Below are 22254 nucleotides of genomic sequence, written 5' to 3'. Positions count from 1 at the left end.
AATAAATTATCAGCTATTTATCAGGAGTATCCGTTTCAAAAGAATTCTGAATGTGTGGGCATTTTATCTTCCCATTTGCAGTGGCACTCTGATTCATAACTACAATAAACAGTTGCCACAGAACAAGGACTAGAAACCAGTGAGATGTAGTGGTTTGAGTGTTGAACTATGACTTTGGAGGGTTCGAATCCCTGCTCCATCATGGAAATCCACAGGGTGATCTTGGCCAACTCAGATTTCTCAACCTTAGAGGAAGGAAAGAAAAGGCAAACCCCCACTGAGGAAATTTTGCCAAGGAAACCCCTTGATAGAGTTGCTTTATGACTGCCATGAGTCAGAAACAACTGGAAGATAAACAACAACTGAACAAGGGAGAAATCAACCAGAGATTTTCCATGAACAATCAAAAGTATTTGGCATAAATGCCTCTTCTTGATCCCAGTGTGTGATCATATGTGCCTAAGCAGCCTGTAATACATTGTACTTTCTCCACACATTTTTTCATTGCTTTAAAGGATAATGTGGGGGGAGTAGTTTTTAATGCATAGAAAGCCTACAGCGGCATATCATGAAATGTTGGGAGAATAGGGACTTTCCAGGCCAACACACCTGTATTATTAAATTCCATGTTTCCCGTAATTCTGAAGTGTAATGAACTGTGTACACCCCCTCATTTCCGATTAACTATCATCCCACAGCAATCTCGACAAGTACTGCTTCACATGTGATTGGAATCATTAAAGATTAAATAGCACCCTCTAGCGGCCCAATGTGATTTTTTAAAAATACACAATTATGTAGACTAATATTGTTCCAAGTCGTGCTTAATATATAGCTATATATATATATATATATATATATATATATATATATATATAAGCAGTAATATATATTGCTAATGATTGAAATTCAGTATAATAGCCTTTCTGTCAAGTTATAAACGCAAGAATATTTAAGGATATCTTTGTTGGAGTGAGGAAGGAAAGAGTTAGAAAAAGGGGGGTTCAAAGGTGTTCAAAAATAGTACATCTTGTATCGTTAAAAGGTACAGCATTCTCAACACCAGATATTTGTTTTAAAGGACAGCATTCTTAAGATTTTTAGTTTTCAAAATACAGCATTATCTCCAGCACCTGCCACAGGCAGAAAGCTGAAGTACTCCAAAACCGGCACTCTTTCTCTAGCCACACATTTCTGCCTTTGGGGAAAGAGGTTTAGTCACACATTCAGTGACTACTGAGTTTTAACTCAAAAAGCCCCGACAGGGGAAAGGGAACATGGGGAAGGGGAAGACAACTCACTTATACAAGGTCCCTGTGAAAAAAAGCCTAGACATCCCAGATATTTCCACGCTCACCTTCCACCTGGCCAATTGTGGCATTCAGTAGGGTGGTCAGCCTGGTAATGGCCCGCAAGGTTGGGTGAGAAGTAATCCCATTGGCTATCACCTGTGTCCTGCCCATAAATAATAAAAAAGATGCATGGGGAGCAGGATTTTTCTCTCTACTTTGCAAAAAAGAGCAGAAAGTGTACTGAGTACTGGAGAACAGTTTCCTTATTGCAGAGACCTCATGTAAGCCTGTCTCACTTTCCTCTTCTTTTTCCTCCATTAGGGCTCCTTGAGCTAAAACTAAGCAGGTGTTGGATGCGTAACTAGTTCCCTTTCTCCCCTTCCTTAATTTGCTTGTATATGCAAGTATAGGTATACCAAAATCCAACCCACCCCCCCCCCAAATCCCCAAAACACCTGGCCCAAAGTATTTAGAGTAAGGGAGTCTCAACTTGTATTTTACATCTTTTTAAAAGCCCATATTCTCTGATGTTCTCATATCCTGTACTTGAGAATTTTAGTAAAAATTTTAAGGAAATCTGTACTACCCATATTTTAAAGACAGAGATCAAAAGAGGTTTTATTATTTAAGGCAGACTTTAGTTGAGAATGCAAGAAAACGCAAATATGATTCTATTTCACTGAAGATAATATTCAACTACATATTGCTTGTAAACTGAAATCTGACAGCCACTCTTTATTACTGTACTGTATTTACACTGAACTGTGTGACCCAGGAAGTAATGTTAATCTTTATCTTCTACTCTCAGATGAATTACTATATTTATTTGATACAGAAATTAGTCAGTTTCAACATATATATATATATATACACACACACACACACACACACACACATATATATTTATTTATTTATTTATTTATTTACACATCTAACATCCAACTCGCATCCCCAAAACAAATCATTAAAGTACTAAGAAAGAGTGGAAAAATAGGACATAATTTATTCACATTACGAAGTTAGTCAATAATTCAACCACTATCTGCTAGTCTAGCATTTATAGGACCACACACGTAAATGAACTATAAATTTTCATAGCAATTCCAAGCAGTGAGTGGAATCCGAAATAGTCATACTTAGAAGAGACCCATTTAAATCACTGGAACTAATTTTAAGTCATGTTGATTTTAATGGGTCTACTCATACTCAGCCAGTAATAGTAATCTAAGCGTTGGATCACAACTCCAGAAGGCTAGAGTATAGTCCCACTTGTTCTAGCTGTGGCTCAATAACATCTAGAGGGGCCCACATTCCTTAACACTTAACTTGAAAGGAAATATATTCAGTTTTCTGTGATTTAATTCTTACTTTATGTTGCACTACTCTGAGAAGCCAAACTGGTGAGTATACAGTGCAAGATAGGGCTTTCTCTGTTTGGAGTGACAGTGAAACTCCCTTCCAAGCAAAGTCAAAGTGGCTTGACTTCTTCTGATTTTCTGGTGGGCTTTTTTTAAAACTTTTAAAAAATGTGTATGATGAGGTTTATTCTGTTTTTTATTTACTTACCTTTAGATTACTCATTATAAGTTTATATTGATGTTGTTTTATTTATTGTTTTCAATTTGGTTTGTTTGTTTTTACAGTAGAGTCCCAGTTATCCGACTTGCACTCATTCGACATACTGGATTATCTGATGGGACTTAGCAAGGAGGAGGGAGAGGAAAAAAGAGGGTGGGTGAGTGAGTGAGAGAGGGAGGGAGGGAGGGAGGGAGGCAGGCTGCAAAGGCAACAGCAGCGCTCCTCTTTCTGACGCCGCTGTCGCTTTTACAGCCTGCCCTTCTTCCCTCTCTCACTCACTCACCTGCCATCTTTTTCCCTCTTCCTCTTCCTTGCTAAGACCCGGACAGAGAGAGAGGGAGGGTAGGCTGCAAAGGTGACAGCTGTGGCAGAACCAGGACCTGGCCCGGTGAGTGAGTGAGCGAGCAAGGGAGAGAGGGTAGGTGAGTGAGGGGAGGCCTATTCCTCCTATTACCAACTGTTTCACTTATCTGACATTGTGCCCGCCCGTTTATGTTGGATAACCAAGATTCTACTGTATTTTGGCATTAAATGTTTGCCACTTTCTGTCTGGAACCCGCTCTGAGTCCCTTCTGGGAGACAGAGCGGGTTATAAAGTATTACTACTACTACTACTACTACTACTATACAAACCATATACCCATATGGGATACATTCCTGATCCCACCATGGAAACAGGAAACCATGACATCAAACCCTACTGAAACAAATGACTTCCTCTAGAGTGTTGTCGAAGGCTTTCATGGCCGGGATCACAGGGTTGTTGTATGTTTTCCGGGCTGTATGGCCATGTTCCAGAAGTATTCTCTCCTGACGTTTCGCCCACATCTATGGCAAGCATCCTCAGAGGTTATGAGGTACCTCACAACCTCTGAGGATGCCCGCCATAGATGTGGGCGAAATGTCAGGAGAGAATACTTCTGGAACATGGCCATACAGCCCGAAAAACATACAACAACTCTGTGACTTCCTCCAGATATTCCCATAAAGTTTCAATGGAGAATCTAGAAAATTCCTGGAAAGTATCTTCTCTAGGCATTTGATACATCCTCCAGTGAGAATATATGGTAAATTCCCTTAAGAAACATACCATAGAATCTCCTTGAGGACCTAACACATTTTTTAAAAGGGCTTATTTCTTCAGATGCAATAAGTGAAACCACGGGCATCAGTCCCATGGGTACAGGAGTCATATTATATACTATTCCAAAAACCCTTTGTCTTTATACATGATTTAAATTTAAACTTTTAAAATTATTTTAATCAGTTTTTAAATAATGATCTTTTTAAAAAAAACAACCTCATGTTCACATTTGGAACCCTAGTGAAGCACAAAACATTTTTTTAAAACTAGTAAAATTAAAAATAATTTTGAAGTAAATGAGACATCACACATTCAAGAACAGTACTGGGAGACAGGATATTACTAACAATATTATTACTATCATTATAATGACAGTAAATTGTACTTTAAGATGTCTTAAATGGAATGTGTAGTACTTCCATATTGGTTCATGCCTGTGTCAAGAAGTTTATATCTATGATACCTTATGGGCTCACATACCACTACATCAAATAAGTGCTGAATAAGAAATGACTGAGTATCTATCACAGTAGAAACTTCTAATAAAAACTGTTAGTGAAACAAGCCCAAGGTCATTTATATGTCATCTTTTAAAATACTTGATAATGCATACATCTATAACTTTACAGACTGAACAAAGCATAGTACAAGAGAGGAAACATATATTTCCTTCCTTTCTTCCTGCCAATACCATTTTTCTCTCAGTAACTTATTCTCTGCTACAACATTGGTGACACAGATTAGACAACACAGAATAAAAAAGCGAACCTATTACTTCCTGCAGCTGCAGAATTCTGATTTGGATAATCTTTGTGCTAACCCATCATGGTATTGGCCATCTTGGCGAATGTGGGAAGTAACATCTCTTGGGGAAATGGCCGTTTGATAATTTATAACCATTATATGTTAAGAAGTCTGCCTACCTACAGTTCCCAAAATAGGTTTATTTGAAGCCCCTTCTTCCTGCTATGCTAAAACAGGAAAAAGTTACAATCTTGTTTGCTGCTTCCTGGAGATTGTTCTCTTTCCTCCCTTCCTGAAGAGTTTACACAGACACAAATCTCTGTAATGTTATTTGATGAATGAATGATGCTCAACAAAGTAAATCTATCATGTTCTGTCACAGACCTGTGTTGTAAGTCATCCATAAGTCATGTATATTTATGCTGGCACTGGGGAAATGATTCAAAAAAATATAACTAGAGAATGGAGTTTCTGTTAGTGAACTAAACTATAAAATTTCTCTCATTTATCCATGTTCAACAAAGTATTGTTCTCTAGGCATTTTCTAGGTTCTCCAGTGCACTTCTATGATATCCCTGGGCTGGAAGTCCTTCATCTCAATTAGGTTCGCTATTATCTGCAGTTTTGCACATCCACGTGAAGTCCAAAGTATATCCTTGGCAGATATGAGGATGTACTGCATATTAATGGTATAGAGATCTGGCTATTTAAATCTGTGGCCCACTGAAGATGTCCTGATCTGGAGTAATAATCCACAGGTTGCACCTCTTTGGATTCAAATATCAACCTCCCCTCCCAGTCTTCCACAGTTTTATTTATTTGTAAATTGCCCATCTTAATGGCAAGACAAGCTTCAATCAGCATATTGTTTTTGACCTTTAAAGCCCTACAAGGTTTGGATCCAGGTTATCTACAGAATCGCCTTCTCCCATACAATCTGCCCCAAACCTGCTCCAGTCTGCCAGAATCCGACTGGCAACTGTCACCCAAATAACTTTTTCATCAGCTACTCCAAGACTGTGAAATTACTTGCTGGAAGAGATCCAACAGCTAAATGAGCTGTTGGAATTTAAAATGAATTTTAACTGGTGTCTTGTGTCAATTATATTTTAATCATTGTTCTGTCATCATCATCATCATCATCATCATCATCATCATCATCATCATCATCATCTGTGATTGCTACTCACTAGAATTTAATTCAATCCAGGGACTTAAACACACTTTGGACAGTAGTTTTGGTTCCTGGCTTTTAGCTATTATAATTAATTGTAACCTCTGAAGATGCCAGCTACAGACGCATACAAAACGTTAGGAGAGAATGCTACTGGAACATGTCCATACAGCTTGAAAAACTCACAGCAACCCAGTGATTCTAGCCATGAAAGCCTTCAACAATATAACTAATTATTGTTATTAGTAATTCCTCTAATATCCTACCTTATATCTACAGATCTTACAAAGAATTATTGACAATAAAACAACACCAAACTAAAAACAAATTTGAAACCATTTAATAAGATATAAAAATGTCTGTAAAAGCAGAAATCAACAGGTCAAAGTCAAGCCATGGGCACTGTGTCACCAAAGTTTGGGGTGAAGAATTTTGTGTAAAACTCTTGGGAGCCCATTCACACTACAAAGTTATAGCGTTATTATTTTACTTTAATTGTCCTGGTTCCATCCTAGGAAATCTTGGGATTGCCTGTTTATGAAAGGGCATTTAAAATTCTTAGCCAAACTGTTTCAATGTTTCATCAAGTTACCACTCCCAGGATTCCATAAAATGGAACCATGGAAGCTAAAGTTGCATAACAGAAGTACAGGGTGATTCAAAATGATGGATCCTATTTTAAGCAGTATATTTCATGATTGCAAAATGTTACAATTACAGTCCATTTCCTTAAATTGTCGGTACCAACAACTAATGCTCTTTGGCACTGGCAGATCAATGCCAAAGCACCACTGAAATGCATGCTCCGCTGCAATTACAGATTCATCCTTGCTGAATTGCAGAACATAAAATGCCTTATGTTGTGCAATTGCCGTCATGCAAATAACTGAAACTAGGGGCTGTTTGTGCATTGGGAGAGGTGTCTAGCAATAATCCTTTGAAACTCTATGTCCTACCCCTTCAATAGTTTCATTCATGAGCAGTTTTTGGGTTAAAAAGGGAGCTGGACATGGTCTCCATGATCTCTGCACTGAACCACTGGACACAATTAAGTTGTTGCACATATCAGTAGGTGCAAATAAGTTAATAATTGCTGTACAATGGATTTGTATGATATCAGTTATATTTTTATATCATATGCCGCATGACAAATCCGCAAATGAGTGGAGGGGTCCACTGTAAAAATCTGCAACTAAAAGTGATCTTGACACATAGAAAATAAATTGATACTAATGATATGTCAAGGAAGAGGCCATATTATCTCTTTTTTGGATATATATTCCAAATATCCGTCTTCTTGCTGATCAATTCAAGCTCACTTGATTGATTTGGCAATGACTAAGGAAAAAGGACAAAGAAGTGATACTTCTAAGCTCAGTTATTTCTGAGCTCATGACACTCCAAATAATTGCAAAGGGATTATTCTTACTATGATATTGACACCAGCAGCACATCCAAGAAGCTTCCATGGAATAAATGAAGTAAAAGGGTAAAGAACTATCGAACTGCAAAGTCTTAAAATGATAATTGTTTTAAGTTTACACAAAGAAACTGAATACTGTTTCTGGCTCCCTTATTATTGTGTTGGCCTCGGGACTGGATGCTATTAGGGTTTTTTAAATTTTATTTCAAAATACCTATTATGGTACAAACAAACAACTCTGGACTCCTGGAGCTCAAGAGATCTTGGAATATGAAAAGATCAAAAAATCCCTGCTGAAGAAACAATACTGTCAAGTGCACAGATCAACTCAAAATGTAGGACAAGGAACATTCTGTGCTGTTTAATAAACAAAGCAAAATACAGACAGCAGTTAGAAATGCAAGTGTCAAATGTTTTTGAGTTCATGGCTTGTTACATTGTTTTAATACCAAACAATTAAATATTTCAGCTACTTTTTGCATTTTATTTGTTTAAATAATTGTATTATGATTGTTCAATTTGATGAACACAAAATAGAATTTATGAAACCAAAATCATTTGACAGTGTCTATTAAATTGATGTAGTGGTGGAATGTTGGTCTAGGATTCTGGAGACCAGGGTTCAAATTCCTACTAAGCCACAGAAACCCAATGGATAATTCTGAATAGCTATTTTAAAATCTAGGCTGTGTTGTTCTGAACGGTCATGATGAATAGAGAACAAGCATTTGAAGTCATGACAAATAGATTAGCAGGTTTGTCATGATAAACAGGTAGCAAGCATTTGAAATGTTCATATTTCAAATACAGTCCGGAAAAACAGTTTCTTTGTAATATTTCATTCAGAACATCAACAGATTAAGTAATACCACCTAGCGGACTGTCATTGAGCAATCTATGAAACTTGAAGTGAGAAGACCTATGCTCTCAGCCTTCATCTTTCATGAACTGTGTGGGAAAGTTCCTACAAGCTCAGATATATTTATATCTGCATCCTGTTTAGGGAATGAGTCCACCCATGTTTATGCCTTTCATTTTGTTGTACAACATCCTACAAAAGTTATTTCTCATTGAAGGAGGTCCCAGCCAATGTTTGCTTCCTGTCATTCACATTCTCCAAACTGACTGCGTGGAATGCAAGAATTAGATTCTCTTTCATATATACATATTATAAACTTGCTGAAGAATGTTTTTGGTCTTCTTGTACTTTTTGCTTTTTTATTAGAAACTTAGACATAGGAATCTTGAAATAAGATAAATGTTTCAACTAACACTACTCGTCCCTTTAAGATCAAAGAGGTAGAGCAATTTTTTCCAAATATTCATTTACACATACTCATATACTACCAAGATCCAAAAAACTCTTACAACAGTACAGCAACAAAAAATACATTGTTCATGGAATCCAAGAAAGGGATGGCAGAGTTAATTTGCTCAAGCAACTTATGCCAAAAGATAGGCATTGTTGGAACTTCTAATGCAAGAACATTCCAAATACAGTAGAGTCTCACTTATCCAACATAAATGAACTGGCAGAACGTTGGATAAGCGAAAACGTTGGATAATAAGGAGGGATTAAGGAAAAGCCTATTTAACATCAAATTACGTTATGATTTTACAAATTAAGCACCAAAACATCATGTTTTACAACAAGTCTGCCACTTGTTTGGGAGTGTGGCTGTACTTGCGTTGTTGTTGGACATGTAGGGTTGCTGCGCGTTGCTGCCTAGGGAAACAGCTATGGATCCAGGCGGGAGGCAAACTGCGTTGGATAATATAGAATATTGGATAAGCGAAGGTTGGATAAGTGAGACTCTACTGTAATAGACTCTACTGTTACTACACTGAATACCTTGCTCCAAATAACTGGCAAACAGTTATTAAAAGCATTTGTATGGCTTCTTGGATGAGCTCAAAGAGGAAAACAAAACCCAAGTTTTTTAGAATTTTACAAACTAGAAACTTTAAACGAACCCATATAGCGAACAGGAAGTCAATGCAATTACTTCAACAGAGGTCTTCTGTGCTACCAATAGCTTGCCCCACACAAAATTCAATCTGAAGCATATGTCAACAGCTGAGGTTTCCAGATTCCAAATAAGTGCTTTGCAATCATTCAGTACTGAAGTTATCAATGCCTAGACTACTGTAACTAAGTCCTCCCTGAAGCCAAGAGTTCACTGACTAAGAATGTTCAAACTGGGATACCAACTGAAGCTCATAAAACTGGACTTTGAGCAGCTGAAGCCATCTGAATATTCAGTGAATCTCGCACTACCCCAAAACTGCAAACATTCTTCTTTAAAGAATTCAAACACCACCCAGAACAAACTGTCTACCTATCTGTGAGAAATGGCAATTGGGTCACCCACAATTTATTTGTTTGTTTGTTTGTTTGTTTGTTTATTTAAAACATTTATACTCCACCCTTCTTACGCCGAAGGAGACTCAGGGTGGAGCATAACACTCCATGCCGGGGCATAAAATAATTACAAATATACACTAACATTAAAATCAGTTATATCTACTTTAAAATCAGCTATTTAAATTAACTCAGGACACCATGCTGGCACAAGGCCTGTATCTTTAGCCTCACTTTATTGAGCTTCATTGAGTGCACAATTGGATTCACACACTAGTTCAGAAGCTTGCATAGCTTCACATGGTTTGGATGTGACAGAGAAGCAGAGTTAGATGTCATCAGCACAGCAATACGGATATTATCAGCTGCACTTTGCTCTAAATCCTCTGATGACTAATACAAATATTACATAGCACTGGTGACAAAACAACAGTGCAAAATACCTCTCCTGAATGAATTGCACAGTAGCACTGAGAATAACATTCATATTTTGTTTCCTTATGGGTTGCAGCACAGTATTCTGAAGCAACCCATAAGGAAGCAAACATATGGATGTTACTCTCTGGAATTTGCCATGTAAGTAAGAGTGGTGTTATTAAGGTATAGTGCCTGTCATCGCACTGAGCTAATCCAGGAGGACTACAGTCAGTGGTATTAAAAGCCATTCAAAGAACAGCATAGTTGCACTTCCCCAACTCTCTCTCTCTCTCAATAATAAAAATGTTTAAACCCAAATTGAAATAGGTCTAAATAATTGGTCTTCCCATAGTGGCACCATCATTGCAGTGATGATATTATCAAAGTGCTTGGCAAAAAGATCACAAACAGCTTCAAAAGGTTTCTGTTAACAAGGGATTTCAATCCTTAAAAACACTCTGAGTAACTTCACTGCACATTGAAGCAGCAAAGGATAAAAGTGAATCCATATAATGAAAGAAGAGAATATGCTAATTTTTCAGCCCTCACTATCACATAATAATAAAGATTATACACTCAAATACTAGCACTGCCAGATTTTCAAAACATCCAAAGGGAAAAGTCAAAATTCATGACTTGTACAGTTTACAACTGGGAACCAGTTATTAAAAAGCTGTATTCTCTTAAATATCAAATTAAGATATTGAACTCAGTTAACATAGCCATTAATTTCTCTGAAAAATTAACATATTGTCCACATTCATAAATTACACATTTCTGCTTTTCTGAAGGACCCACTCTGCAAAATATGGAATTTATTTTTATTGTTTGGCATTTCATTCAATATATATAAAGAGAAAACATTTCTGAACCTCTGCTATGTGACATCCCTTATAACCAGGGATACCTGGCACTTATATGGGAATCAGCTTTCCTGACATCAAATGAGGGACATCTTTTACAATAAGGGTAATCTGGCAATCCCATATAAGACTATCTTAGATGGGGTTGGTGGTGACCCTTACTGGAAGGTATGTCGCTCCTTGATGTCAGGGAAGATAAGTTATCTGATGTAGATAGCCAGTAGAGCTTTAATCCCAATATTGAAGGGATGGGTATCATATTTCTTTTTTGGAAATTCATTGCAAACCAGCAGCCAAAGGCTCCAGGCTGGCCTCAGTCCATGAATCAACATATGCTTGGTCAAATTTAGCAAGTATTGTCCAATTTGCATTCTTATTGTCATTGTAAAGCAAGAACAGATATAGGAAATAGAGATTCCACAAGGGTATCAGAGAAAAATGCTGGATTGCTTCTCATTACAGCCAATCTGAGTCTCCTTTGTGAATGAAAACAACAACAAACCTTACACCTCAGACTTCTCCCTGCCAAAGCCAAACTATGTATCAGAAATTAGCTTTACAGGAAGAAAACAGAATTTGGAAATGTTCCTTTTTTTGGCTACAACTATCTGTGCTAGCTGGGAGAATTCAGGAATGGTGGTCTCACCTTTGGAAGAAAAGCATATGTTTGTTTGTTCTTTAACCAAACCTAATCCATTGGTGTGGGGAAGGACCCTGGCTTAATACTTCAATTCAATTATTTTAATAACTCCCATCAAGTTGACTCCAACCTATGGTGATAGTGTGAATCAACAGCACTGGTCAATTTTGCAGACTTGCTCTTGCTCTTTTCTACTTTACCAAGCATTATTCCTGGAGGGTCAGTCCCAGATGGTGTCACTGGGGGACGCCTGCTTGGCCCCACAACCGTTGACTTGTGGGGTTCTGCAGGGTTCTGTACTGTCCCCCATGTTGTTTAATATTTACATGAAGCCGCTGGGAGAGATTATCAGGAGTTTTGGGATGCGGTGTCATCTCTATGCAGATGATGTCCAGCTCTGTCACTCCTTCCCACCTGTCACTAAGGAGGCTGTTCAGGTCCTGAACTGGTGCTTGGCCGGTGTGTCGGTCTGGATGAGGGCCAACAAATTGAAATTGAATCCAGACAAGACAGAGGTCTTCCTGGTCAGTCATAAGGCTGATCAGGGTATTGGGTTACAGTCTGTGCTGGATGGGGTCACACTCCCCCTGAAGGCGCAGGTTCGCAGTCTGGGTGTGATCCTAGACTCATCATTGAGACTGGAGCCCCAGGTCTCGGTGGTGGCTAGGGGAGCCTTCGCACAGTTAAAACTTGTGCTCCAGCTGCGTCCGTACCTTGAGAAGCTCCAATTAGTCCAATGGGCGGCAGCCAGGTTGATAACCGGAGCGGCGTACAGGGAGCGTACTACTCCTCTGTTCTGTCAGCTCCACTGTCTGCCGATTAGCTACCGAGCACAATTCAAGGTGCTGCCGTTAGCCTATAAAGCTGAAACGGTTCCGGGCTAGATTACTTGTCTGAACGTATCTCCCGCTACGACCCACCTCGAAATTTAAGATCTTCAGGCGAGGCCCTACTGGCGGTCCTGCCAGCCTCACAGGTGTGGCTGGCAGGGGCGAGAGACAGGGCCTTTTCAGTAGTGGCTCCCCGCCTATGGAACGCCCTCCCAAATGATGTCAGGCAGGCTCCCTCCCTTCTATCTTTCCGCAGGAAAATTAAGACCTGGTTGTAGGATCAGGCCTTCGATCAATAACAGCAGCATTAATTATTACCATCCTAGAATTCAATGACAGACAGAATTCAATGACAATGACTCGAAATACGCCAATTGTGTATTTATATGTATATTTTTATCAATGTTTAATGCATTTAATTTTAACTGATTGAATTGTCTGTAATATTTCTATATTGTGTTTTATTGTAAGCTGCCGAGTCCCCTATGGGTGAGAAGGGCGGGATATAAGCATTGTAATAAATAAATAAATAAATAAATAAATAAATAAATAAATGTTTTTCCCCTGGAAGTCATGGCTCAATTCCAGGCTATTTAGCTGACCATATCTCCCTGTGTGAACCTCCTCAGGCCCCAAGATCCTCAGGAGAGGGCCCTCTCTTGGTTCCACCACCATCACAAGCAAGGTTAATTTGAATGCCACAGAGGACCTACTCAGTGGCTGCCCCTCAACTCTGGAACTCACTGCCTAGGGAAACCAGAATGGCCCCCTCCCTGCTGTCTATCCAATGGCAGGCTAAAATGTTTACATTCAGGCAGGCTTTTAAAGTAGAATGTTTTAAACCAAACCATGGGGTGCTGTGGAATATTTCAGTTATGTGAATAGATTTTCAATTGGTTCTAAAGGTTCTAACTGTTAATTTTTAAGAGTTTCAATGTTTAATTCTATTTCAATATTTTAATATTTTCTAGGTTTTAAATTATATATTGTATTAATTTTACTGTTAGCGGCTTTGGGTCTTTTTAGAGAGGAAAAAGCGGGATAGAAATAATAATAATAATAATTCTCATGATAAAGCTGAAGTCAATTTAATCATCTTGGCTTCTAGGAAGGGTTCAGGCTTATTTTGCTCTAGGACCCATTTATTTGTGTGTTTTTCAGCAGTCCACAATATCTGTAGAACTCTTCTCCATCAAGAACTCTTCTCTTGATTTTTTTTTGTCTTTTTTCTTCACACTCAGAAAGTGTTAGGTTAAATCCCTGGCAACTCAAGTCAAAATCAGGGCTGTAGAGTCGGAGCCATGGAGTAAGAGTCTAAAGCAATATTGGTTGGCGTTGGAGTCAAAAGAAAGGTACTGACTTTAGACTTCAAAATAAAAACTGATAAAACTAAATGCCAAGTTCATTGCATGTTTACTTGGAATTTAGGAAAGCTTTCTTGCCCAGAAACTTTAGTCAAACATATTTAATATTCTTCAATGTAAGAAGCCTGATGATTAACACGTTAGCGATGAACAGCTTTGTGCTATTATTTTACTATAGTAAATTTGTTATTACTAATAAATAAATATTTCATGAAGGTGTTAGGAGTCAGCTAGCAGAAAAAATTCCGGCATTGGAGTCAAAGGTATGTCGTGCCGATTCCACAGTCCTGGTTAAAATGATTTCAGGAGGATGATCTTGGGAGAGTCGGTCTCTGTCTGAAACAATGGAGAAATTCTTTCAATGATATAGTCATCGGCTAGAGAGACTGATCACATAATTTTCTTTAAGGATGTTCATATGCATTAACTGTGTACAAAGTACACAAAGAGTTTCTAAGTTATACATTCACCAGAACTTGAAAAAGCTACACTGTCCACAACGCTGTGTCACTTGGAAATCAAAATGGACAGAGATATGAATATGGGACATTTAGGCAATGACGTCCAAGCTACTTCTAAAGTTCCAGAAGTGTTCAAAGGACTTAGCTAATTCTCCTTTCATTTCTTACAAGACATTGTTTAGATGACGGCTTCCCTCCTTTCCCCACCCCATCACCTGAGGTCATATTCTGTCAATGAGTATCCCAGACATTCTGTTAGTTAGACATTCACTAGGCATGATTAGCATGACTGGTGATGCAAGCAAATAATCTAATAACATCAATTTTTTTTTGGTTATCACAACTAGGACAGGCATCCACTCAAGTCACAGAACTCCCAAGAAGGAGTTTTAAAATCTCAGCAAGAACTGCCATACAAATACTACGATAGTTGTGTCTGTTGATCCAGGAGAAAGGGTAGAGGTTCCTGTTATTCTAGATGCCCAAGATAGGAACCCTAGTAGAAATGGGTTGATCATCAGTTAATCATTAATACATAAGAAAGCCTAATTCAACTGCAATTATGTTAGAAAAGTCTCTGCGGTGGGTCTGTAAGTGACTGTAGAGACTTATTCTGGATCTACATGGTATTTCAAAGTGAGGACATACATTTTCAGATGGAAGGTGGTCCCAACAATGGTTTGCTTGACACACATTCCTCTTGGTATGTTTCTCCCTTTCGCCCTCCATTCATGCCTCCTCCGACTCCCATAGAACTGTTGGTAACAGCTCACCTCCAGTTAAAACACTCAAACGCCAAGGCTTCTTAGTTCTCAGTGTTCATTCCAGATTTATTTAGATTTTCTTTAAGCCCATTTTAAAATCTCTTTTTTTGTCCACCAACATTCCGTTTTCCATTCTTGAACTGAGAGTGAAGTAGCTGCTTTAGTAGGTGGTGATCGGGCATTCAGACAACATGGCCAGTCCAGAAAAGTTGATGGCGGAAAATCATCGCTTTGGTGCAGGTGGTCTTTGCTCCTTCCAAAATGCTGACATTTGTCTTCCAGTCTTCCCAAGAGATTTACAGCATAGTGCAGTGGATAGAGCACTGGACTACAACTCTGGAGACCCACTCAGCCATACAACCCACGGGGAGACTTTGAGTAAGCCATACTCTTTCAGCTTCAGGCAATGACAAAACTCTTCTGAACAAATAATGTCAAGAACACAACAATGCATACACTAAACAAGGACAGAGATTGCCCACTATGACACAGGTTCACATCTGAGCAAGAGTTTTACCATGTGCAGGTCTCTACAGAATGTATCCATTCAGATTTGTCACCTCTCATGTGTAATTTGAAATAATTGCTTAAATCACTGCAGAGGGAAATATCATTTAGTCAGCCGAGTCACGGTATAGCAAAGCAAATTATCACTGAACAGATGGGTGGTAGCACCCAATTCAAAGGAAGAAAATGTTTTTCCTCTGCATTGTTATGTATTTGATTTTTTTGTCTGCTTTTGTCAATTACACAATAGGAAAGGGAGTATACAGGATATGGCATCAAAGCTGTGATGAATGGAATTTCATTTTTTTCTTTTCTCCACAATGGAAAATCAATGGAAAACAGATCAGTGAAGGCATTCCCGTAATATGAACTTAGATCATAGGCTTTTCATTATGCTGTGCTAAAACGATTTCTATGTCATATAATTATTAGCTAAATGCTTATGATGAGGAAATAATTTCACCCATGAAGTAATTAAGATAAGAGTTACTTATAATGGATAGCCAGTCTTTGTGCTTATCACACTGATAGAATACAGCTACAGAAATCTCTTATTAGGGATTTGGAAGGTTTGATTTTGGACTTTTTAAAAGTACAATAATTGCTGCTTTCAGTCTACAGAAGTAAAGTATAGTCATAGCTGTAAAAAAGGATCTTTTGCAATGAAGTGGAATATGAAATAGCAATTCAAGCAGCTTTTCCCAAGGTAGTGCCTCCATAGGTCTTGGACTATAATTCCCACCAGCCATCACTTACCAAAAGCCCAAAACCAATGGTCAGTGATACAGCAATAACAGGAAATATATAACTTGCAAATACTGCTAAATAAAGATTATAAATAGTCTATGCTGTTGTTATTGCACCTTTTTCATTTAATGTGGAAAACAATAGGAGCCATTTAAGTGTGAGCTGTGAAAACCTATTGCAGATATTTGTAAAATCCTTTTCGTTCTAATATTCAAAAGTTTTTAAAAACATGTTTTAATGCTTTTATCCTTTGTATAATGTTTCATGGATCCTGGGATCCGAGGAGGCTACAAAGTGACAGAGAAATGCTGTAAACAAATAAATATTCCACCAGCAAATACAAAAGCAGCAGGGGCCGGGCTTTGGCGCAGGCGGGTGAGCAGCCTGCTGCAATAAATCACTCTGACCATGAGGTCATGAGTTCGAAGCCAGCCCATGGTGGGGTGAGCACCCATCAATCCAAAAAAAATACAAAAATAGCCCCTGCTTTTGCTGACCTAGCAAAAGATGGTTGCATCTATCAAGTAGGAAATAAGGTACCACTTATAAAGTGGGGAGGGAAATTTAACTAATTTACGACGTTGGAATGAGGAAGGGCCATCACAGTGCCGTCACAGTGGATGATGAAGCAGCTGCTCCCCCCTGTGGCCAGAATCGAACATCCCCTCAGGAGAAGGTTAAATTACCTCTGTGTCTGTCTCTGTCTCGGTTCTATGTGTATATGGGCATTGAATGTTTGCCCTATATGTATATAATGTGAACTGCCCTGAGTCCCCTTTGGGGTGAGAAGGACGGAATATAAATACTGCAAATAAATAAATAAATAAATAAATAAATAAATAAATACAAATGACAGACTAGTGTGTATGTTACTTCTTGTAAATGTTAAAAGCCCAACCACTCTAAAAAAATAAGATTAAGATAAAAGGCCCATTCTGAGTCATCTAAATCTGAGACACAAATTAAATTTAGGGACCTTTGCATAACCCAAATTTCCTGTGCTGCAATTGTTCTTATCATATTGAAAATTGTTATATAATTAGTGAGTACTTAAGAAATATTTTTACTCTGATAAAAGAAAGTGGTATACTGGTTATTACAAACTCCTAAGTAATATTTGCACACTATACACTTTTCTTCAGTATGCTCATATGTGACACCATACTGACTATATTTATGTAAAAAGAAAAAAACCTCTGCAACTTCTACACAGTACTTGTCAGGCTTGGATTATATTATCTTCATCTGTAAATTTCAAAATAAGATTGGTAGGGGAAAGCAACCAGAAGAGTTTTCTTGACAAAGTGCCAGAATTGGAAATGAAATGATAACCATTGGTTTAATAGAGAAGTCTTCACTTATAGTCTCTTTCCAAAATTTGAACAAAATTTGAAATGAACTTTTGCTAAGTGCAGCATACATTTACTCTTGTATCCAAGAGCATCCATTAGAATGGTGCTTATACTTTTTCCTTGGTAAAATGCTGTTCTTATTATTGAGAAATTGGCCTCCCTCATAATTAGACACAGATAGATATGAATTTTTAAATGAATTTATTTTTATTTTTTATTTTAAACCATTTTTGCTAAGTTGAAATATTGTTACTTCACAACTCCGGAAAAGTCTAGTCAGTTATATATCTCCTTGGTTATGAAATCTGCCTTTATGAAATTGTATAAACTATATCAAATGAAATTGACATTTAAAGTGTTACTAAAACTTCAGATCTGGAAAACTGTCTTGATAAGTTGCTGTGAGTTTTCTGGGCTATATAACCATGTTCCAGAAGCATTCTCTCCTGATGTTTCTCCCATATCTATGGCAGGCATCCTCAGAGGTTATGAGGTCACAACCAATATTAAAATACTATTAAAATCACTTCACTAGCTGTCAACTAATTTCTGATCAACATATAAAAAGATGGGGACTACCTTAAAGCCAAAAATAGTTTGTGTCCAGATTACCAATGTGATCACCTCATCCTGTTCTCTGGGGAACATTTTCTTCAGTCAGCAAAAAGTAGGCTCACCATCGATACCCAGAGGACATTCTCTTTAACCACCCTCAAACTGTGGAATAATCTATCAGAGAAGATTCGTCACTTGAATATACTTTCTGAGTTTAAAACAACAGTAAAGACTAATGTCTTCCAGCAGGCCTACTCAGATTATTTTTAAATCAATGATTTAAAGATTAATGATGTATTGATTGCTTTTAATATTTTATAAAGACAGACATAAACACCACGTTAACACACGAAGTCAGCTTCTAGAGTGCATCGTTGCCTATGCAGGATTCTATGAAAAGGTATTTTTTCTTCATCTATGCAATGAAACTTTGACTGGATGTACAGGATATCAGCTAAGGATCTAATGAGGTGGTTCCCAACCCATGGGTCGCAACCCAAATGGGTTCGCAAAGGGTTTTCTGTGGGGTCACCGGGTAGTAGTGAGCCATGAAAAAATTATGTCATTGTGTCCTACACCGAGATTTGTTTGCATAAACGTGTAACGATCTTTTGTTCATTGAGTTAGTTTGTTGTGAGGTCCAGGTTCATGCAGTTAGATGATTGGCTCTATGAAATGCAAGTGTTGCTTGACTTGTAATTGGTGGATTTTTAGTGATGCATGCACGCTGAATGCCTAGCCTTGTTTCTTGTAGGCGACAACATGTTTTCTTTCAATACCAGCAAATTCTGCAAAATATAATACATTGTATGTTGACATGAACCAAATGATCCCACTTCTAGGAATCTGAGGCCCAGCACATCACATTATTTCCCTTCTTTGGCCAGCCAGGAGTAATCAACCATGAGCTGAGCAGTACTGTAAGGTCCAAACACCATAGTTGTCACTGTAGCAGCACCAACAGCTCTAATTTTTAATATATCGAGGATGTGGGGCACCTATTTTTAATGTAACGAGGTCACAGGTCATTTTGCCTTTACAAAATGGGGTGATGACTCAAAAAAGTTGGGAACCGCTGATCTAAGGCATCAAGTCTAAATTTGCAAGCAAGAATAGTACATTGCATTAAAAGATGGCACATTGCTTACCGTGTAAATGCCAATTCTACAAACAGCAAATGAAAGCTGGATACATTCAGACATTTTCTAAAGAAATTGAAATACAGTATTATCAAGTATTACTGTGATGGGGAAAATAAAAAAAGAAAACAATACTTTTTCAAAACACACATGTATGCCACATGTTTTTTTTTCTTATTATACATTTTATCTTGGTAGGCCAATGTTTTTAGAATGATATATAAAAACTGGTTAGAATAGCAGACCCCCAACTCTTCCAACTATGCCATCATATTTTTATATGTGTGTGTATCTGTTCTGGTTAAAATATGTGTTTACTTTTATGTATATATTTTAATGCCATAAAATATTGGTTCTAGCATAGGTTTCCAGAAACCACAATTAACCCTTGAGCAATTAAGGTTGGAAAAGTGGCAGCAAAATATTTTATCTACTTCACTGATTCTTGGGCTTTCGAACATAGATGATTTCCCTATTTATTTTTTGGCATGACTAAGACTTCCACATTATTGGTGCCTATTGTGTACAACTGATTATTTATTTCCTGAAAACTTGCCACAGTTCAGCACACAATCTAGCACCAGCAATATACCGTCACTTCTGAGTAAGGCAGAACAAAAATGTGGGGCTGTTAGCAGTTTGAAGTCCCTATAGGAAGAAAGGTGGGATATAAATAAAGTAAACAATAACTCTTTTCTTACAGGAGAGAAGTAGCAGAAGAAGAAATCTACCGGTAACTCCTTCCTTGGAAAAGAGAAACGGTGGAGGCTTGGCTGCACTTCTCTCATCAGAGGAAAGAGACAACTTCGATGGAAACTTCTTCCTTGGCCAAGAGATATATGGCTCTGCACAGCCAGGTTTTCAACTAGATTTGTCACCTAAAGGGGAGCTGCTTTGGGGAGCTCAACACTCCAACGTGTAACACTTCCCTTTGGCTACACAGGACAGCAGATGAGCATACAGAGGAATAATTTAAGTATACCATATTTTCAGCTTACAGTAGCATGCTGGCTGACAAGAAGACCTGACAGGAAAAATCTCTCCCCAGGAAAAAGGGGTTCAGATTTTATATGAAAACTGTACTACATGAAGGGCCCCAGAATGAAACAATGTGTAGCACTTTGACAAACTGTACTCTCAAACCCAGAACTACTTAAATCCTTTTGGACTGAACCCAGCTTCCAAGATTTCTCAGAAGGCAAGTTTATGAATTTTATGAAGTTTATGAATGTGGCTAAAAATAAGTACAGTAGAGTCTCACTTATCCAACATAAACGGGCCAGCAGAACGTTGGATAAGCGAATATGTTGGATAATAAGGAGGGATTAAGGAAAAGCCTATTAAAATCAAATTAGATTATGATTTTACAAATTAAGCACCAAAACATGTTATACAACAAATTTGACAGAAAAAGTAGTTCAATACGCAGTAATGTTATGTTGTAATTACTGTATTTACAAATTTAGCACCAAAATATCACGATATATTGAAAACATTGACTACAAAAATGCGTTGGATAATCCAGAACGTTGGATAAGCGAGTGTTGGATAAGTGAGACTCTACTGTATATTCAAAGCAAAAAGTAGACATAGAACTCAATTTGCAACTGCAAAGCACAACAAAAACACTTGTCCCATGAAAAGCAAACAGTGTTTAGAGAAGCACATGCAAGCATATACTCAAAGGCAAAGTATGCACTGATATCGCATGCAAGCAACAGACAAAATGCCACCCTTGCTCCTTATCACTATCTCTGGTCCCCTAGGATACACTATGCCCCCCTCCCCACACCAATATTGTTTCTTAAGGATGGGGTTTTCTGCCAAGCTTCAAAATAAAATACTACCGTTTTCATTACCACGTTTTACAATTTTCTAACCAGCATTTTTAATCCTTAAAATGTTGTTATGATTCACAGATGGGCTCCAGATGCATTCTCAGAAATTAAGATGTGATGCTAGAGCCTCATGTTTTGCAACACACCAGCCTCCCAGTTAAAACTTCGTTTTAAAATTGTTTAAATATTTTAAGTATTAGAAGAGATCAGTAATCTGGTGGTGCAAAAGAGCTGTCTGAAAGCACCACACTAGACAGCAGATACTACAAGATGAGCATAGAGGTGAGGAATTAGAAGAGTTCAGGAATTAGAAGCGTTGTGCTATCACGACTTCCCTAACAAGAGAATGTCACATGCTCCAGAATTATATTAAATTTTGCCTTGAGGGCAAAAAGAAAAGAAAAAAACAAAGCAGCTGACAACACAAAAGCAACCATTAAAAAAACCCCAAATGTGAACAATAAAATAAATGGGACAACAATTTGAATCTGGCTGGTTAAATACATTGTTGGAGGTGGACAAAGAAAAATTCTCATGCATTTGTGTTCTGATTATTTATGCTCAGATGTCAGGTGCTTGGGGTGAAATACTATAGGCCTGAAGTTCCAACTGTATAAGGAAGATCAAAATGGTTTGAGCAGAAAAACAAAATTTTAAAAGGTTTTATTTAACTAAGCTTGAATCCAATAATAATAATAATAATAATAATAATAATAATAATAATAATAATAATAATAATAACTTTATTTATATTCTGCCCAATCTTTCTGGAGGGACTCAGGGCAGATTCCAAACATAAAAGGCAAACATTCAATGCCCGAACACAACAACAATACACTCATAATAACGAAAACTGACATGGTATACCTTGGCTGGATTCTGCTGCTTCTCCAAGAATAGACCACACCTACCCTCCTGCATACACACACACTTGAAGAATTAATGCAGTTTGACATTAATTAATGCAGTTTGACAGGCCGGGTTGTGGAGCAGGCTGGATAGCAGCCAGCTGCTACAAATCACTCTGACCAAGAGGTCATGAGTTCGGATCAAATCACTCTGACCAAGAGGTCATGAGTTCGAGGCCAGCCAGTGCCTGTGTCTGTCTCTATCTCTGTTC

General features: G+C 37.9%; 1 protein-coding gene across 6 annotated transcripts in view; it reads right to left on the bottom strand.

Annotated features, from left to right (window-relative positions):
• arl15 (ADP ribosylation factor like GTPase 15) overlaps positions 1-22254 on the bottom strand; it is a 260537-nt gene that overhangs the window by 157630 nt on the left and 80653 nt on the right. For 4 of the 6 annotated variants that reach the window (XM_062972409.1, XM_062972411.1, XM_062972413.1 and 1 more), the window contains one exon: positions 19306-19362. The exons of the other annotated variants lie outside the window; for them this stretch is intronic. In XM_062972409.1, the coding sequence (XP_062828479.1) occupies positions 19306-19362 (57 nt within the window). The remainder of the gene's footprint in view (positions 1-19305; positions 19363-22254) is intronic. 6 annotated transcript variants of the gene reach the window in all.

Source organism: Anolis carolinensis, chromosome 2 (assembly GCF_035594765.1).
Source record: "Anolis carolinensis isolate JA03-04 chromosome 2, rAnoCar3.1.pri, whole genome shotgun sequence".
In the NCBI taxonomy this organism is placed as follows: domain Eukaryota; kingdom Metazoa; phylum Chordata; class Lepidosauria; order Squamata; family Dactyloidae; genus Anolis; species Anolis carolinensis.
The sequence above is the reverse complement of the archived record's forward strand: the minus strand, read 5'-3'. Positions and strand labels throughout refer to the sequence as shown.